The sequence below is a fragment of the Octopus bimaculoides genome, chromosome 18, assembly GCF_001194135.2.
Source record: "Octopus bimaculoides isolate UCB-OBI-ISO-001 chromosome 18, ASM119413v2, whole genome shotgun sequence".
Classification (NCBI taxonomy): domain Eukaryota; kingdom Metazoa; phylum Mollusca; class Cephalopoda; order Octopoda; family Octopodidae; genus Octopus; species Octopus bimaculoides.
In genome coordinates, this window is record NC_068998.1 from 37,942,439 (window position 1) to 37,946,882 (window position 4,444).

Genomic DNA, 4,444 nt, shown 5'->3' on the forward strand with positions numbered 1-4,444 from the left:
CATCATCATCGTCATCATCATCATCATCACCATCTTCTAATATCCCTTTTTACCATGCCGACATGAGCTGGACAGTTCAACAAGATCAGACCAGCCAGCTGGCTGCACTGAGCTACAATGCCTGGTTTGGCTTAGTTCTTACAGCTGGATGACCTTCCTAGCACCAACCAATCTATGGTGTATACTGGATGCATTTCCCATGGCACCAAGTACTGCAAGACAAGACCCTTTGAACTGAGTTGATATAGTGTTGAAAGATACAAAAGTATGATAGAGGTACAGGAGCAAGGGGTCAGTGCCACCGGTTAGGAAGGGTCTGTGGAGTTCATAGGAGTGTGTTTCTTATCTTACCTAACTTACTCATATTTTTCTATTTTTTTAATTAAATTCAAATTTTAAGGTGGCAAACTGGCTGAATCATTAGCATACCAGAGAAATCACTTAGCAACATTTCTTTTGGCTCTTTATATCTGAGTTCAAATGCCACTGAGGTGAACTTTGCCTTTCATTCTTTCAGGGTCGATAAAATAAGTGCCAGACAAGCATTGGGGTCAGTGTAATTGATGAATCCCGACACCCTAAACTAAAATTTCAGGCCTTGTGCCTGTAGAAGAAAGAAATTAAATTCAAACCCATTTTGGTCTCCCAAACTATATTCTTTGACTGCCATAATGCCACACTGCACCTCAGGATGTTGCTGCCACACTGCAACCAGCCAAACATAACTTAACTGTCACATTTTCAACCTGAAGAGTGCAGACTGCTTGAGAAGGACCATTTCTTAAACCCAGTAATGTCTCTGTGAATGTTCCAAGAGTCCAAGAAGTTCTTGAATGTGAATTTGTTTTGAGTGGATTAAAGTGTTGCACAGCACTGAGCCCATTTTTCAGTGCAACCAGCTATAAAACCAGTGGTACCTCACAGGCTGAGATGACCAGAAACCATCTGCACCTTAGGATTTTTAAATGAGTTTACCTTCTCCTGGAAGGAAGTTCTAATGAGGACTAGGGGTCCTTCACTGGTTGGTTCACATGCTAGTTAACCCATAGCTACTACTCTGGGTCAGACTAGACCTGGGAACAATTGTGGCTAAGCGATGATTCCACACTCCTCAAAACTATGGAACTCCTGTAGCAGGGCTCCACTACCAGATGCAGTTTAGAGTCATACCCAGGACATACATACATACATACATACATGCTTGCTTGGACCTTCAAACATCTTATATAAACCCTCAGGGATCATATGGAGCCCAGCTGAAAACCACTGCTTTAACCTGTCATTACCTAGCATAAGTCTACCCCCACTTAATACTATTCCCCACTCAGTTGAGAGGGTTTTTGTCTTGCAAGTTAATTGGTGACCTCAATGGTGCTGGTGCAATGTAAAAAAAAAGTGCTCAGTACACACTGTAAAGTGTTTGGCACTAGGAAGGGCATCCAGGGATAGAAACCATGCCAAAATATACATCTTATTTCTTTATTGCCCACAAGGGGCTAAACACAGAGGGGACAAACAAGGACAGACAAAGGGATTAAGTCGATTACATCGACCCCAGTGCGTAACTGGTACTTAATTTATCAACCCCGAAAGGATGAAAGGCAAAGTCGACCTCAGTGGAATTTGAACTCAGAACGTAACAGCAGACGAAGTACCGCTAAGCCTGGCATGCTAACGTTTCTGCTAGCTCACCGCCAAAACATACATCTGAGCTTTCTTCAGTCCTCTGGCTTGTTGGATCTTGTCACACTATCCAAGCAGTGCAAGTGTGGAAAACGAAGATGCCAACACCAATGACAATTGCTTTTCCTAAAGCATAAAAAACAAGTTATATCAGACAGAAATTGTTGACTGTTCACTTGATTCTATTCTGCGACTGATTCGTATTTTACTGCCACCCAACTTCTTTTGATTGAAAAATTGCACCCAGCTTGATTTCTAATCAAGAATAGATAGGTTTGAGAACATAAAATTAACGATGTCTTTCTGTGTTCTTTAATTAACAGGTCTCCTGTCAAGCTCCCTGATGCGGTTCCGAGAGACATTATGTGATGGGAAAATGTTGTACATATATTGTCCTGAAGGTACATTAATCAGCATCCAGTTTTCTCAGTATGGTTACAGTTTATCAGAGCATCACATGTGTGGCACCATGGACACATCATTCAAAGACTATTCCCAAGGCAATGGTGATCGGAACTGCTATCTCTCGAATACGCTGGACGTAAGTAGCTCAAATATTGCTAAATAAGGAAAGGGGTTTTGGTAGAATTACAGTGGTGGAATCATCATGCAAACCAATAACACACACACACACACACACACACATATACACATGCATGTATAGTTATGATATATTCTGTTAAGAACTTAGTAGAGTACAGTATAAAGCTTGTCCACCTTCAGATTTCACCCTGTGCTATCTATCCAGTAGTAGTACTATACGTACTTCCAGGTTTGTGCTTGGGTTTCTGTTGTGTGTGAATAGATAATTGAAAAAACTGGAGTCAACAAGAAGGAGTACAGTTGGACATTTATTTTTTAGTCACTACAATTGTTTCCACACAATGTAGTTCTCCAGGCATGCAGCTTCTTGATTGTGCAACAGTTTCCCTGCATTATGCTCCCTTCAGCAGCAATGCACTTTGATAAACCCAGTGGCTTCTACTACTAAATTCAAGCTATAACAGAGAGACAATGTTCTTGAAACCAAGAATTTGAACTTATGGGGACAATATTTACATATCGCCTGAGGAAACACAGCTAGATCTCATAATGCAGGAAAGTGGTTGCATAATCAAGTACCTGCATGCCTAGAGAATACATTATATGGAAACAATTGTAGTGATTAAAAAATAAATATCCGACCGTATTCCTTCTTATTGACTCCAATTTTTTCAATTGTGTGTGTGTGTGTGTGTGTGTGTGTGTGTGTGTGTGTGTGTGTGTGTGTGTGTGTGTGTGTGTGTGTGTGTGTGTGTGTGTGTGTGTGTGTGTGTGTGTGTGTGTGTGTGTGTGTGTGTGTGTGTACTTTTCTTGCTGTATTGCATGTTCGTTTCTTTGTTGCATCTGTTATTTTATTATTGATCTTCTAAATAAATGAAGATATATCCTTTAATTTGGTGCTTTTCTTTATATGAAATGAGAAGATACATTGTGGAACTGTTATTTTAATGAATTATATCTATTTATCACCTGATGAGACACATCTGCACCATCGGATGCTCCTGAACCAGTTGTTGAGTATCTCACCCATGAGGAACAGATGCTAGATGTGTCAAAATTGTTTTGATTAATGAAATTCTTCCATCTTCCATCTTTCATTTACCATATTTATATATAGTTGCAGATGTGGCTGTGTGGTAAGGAGCTGGCTTCCCAACCACATGGTTCCGAGTTCAGTCCTATTGCATGACACCTTGAGCAAGTGTCTTCTACTATAGCATCAGGTGGACCAAAGCCCTGTGAGAGGATCTGGTACACAGAAACTGAAAGAAACCCATTGTATATATGTATATATATGTGTGTGTGTGTGTGTGTGCGCATATGTGTTTTTGTGTATGTTTCCCACCACCACCACCACTTGACAACTGGTGTTGGTGCGTTTACATCCCCATGGTCTTAGCAGTTCAGCAAAAGAGAATAAGTACTAGGCTTAAAAAAATAAGTTGTGGGGTTGGTACATTCAACAAAAACCTCTTCATGGCTGTGCCTTACTAAAACAAGTAAAAGGTTAAAGGTGTGTGTGTATGTGGAAGTGCATGGCCCAGCGGTTAGGATGTCGCAATCAATAGATCATAGGTTTGGTTCCCAGACTGAGCAGCATGTTGTATTCTTAAACAAAACACTTCACTTCCCAATGCTCCAGTTCACTCAGCTGTAAATGAATAACCCTACAATGGTCTTGTCCTTCGTTCAAGGGGAATGTTGGCCTGTTTGCCTAGCCAGTTGGGTGGCATCATTCAAAAGCTAATATGATGTGAAGCATATTGTGACCAGCAGTGTATAACAACATTTGATAGTCTGGTCAATTACATGATATACTTACATACATACATACATGTATGAATATATTATTTGATAAGCACAATATATTTTTTTATGTGCTACTATTAGTTCCATGTACTGAGAACATGCCAAACAGTGTTCTATAACATGTCTGATGTCCCTAGCACAATCATCAGACACTGTCCACACGGCATAATGAACATGTGGGCAGTGCCTGATGGCTGAGTTAGGACACCAGATGTGTCATAAAACACTGTCTGACATGTTCTCAGCACATGAAACTAATAGTAGCACAGAAAAATATATATTGTGTTTATTAAATAATACTTATCTTTCACCAGATGGAGTACCTTTTTGTTGATTTTACCATCACAGAACAGTACACTATACACACACACACACACACACACACACACACACACACACACATACGTGC

The 4,444-nt window shown here is 40.2% G+C and overlaps 1 protein-coding gene across 1 annotated transcript in view; it reads left to right on the top strand.

Moving 5' to 3' along the window:
* LOC106876095 (uncharacterized) overlaps nucleotides 1-4,444 on the top strand; it is a 174,734-nt gene that overhangs the window by 140,188 nt on the left and 30,102 nt on the right. The window contains exon 2 of the mRNA XM_014924508.2: nucleotides 2,007-2,224. Within this exon, the coding sequence (XP_014779994.1) occupies nucleotides 2,007-2,224 (218 nt within the window). The remainder of the gene's footprint in view (nucleotides 1-2,006; nucleotides 2,225-4,444) is intronic.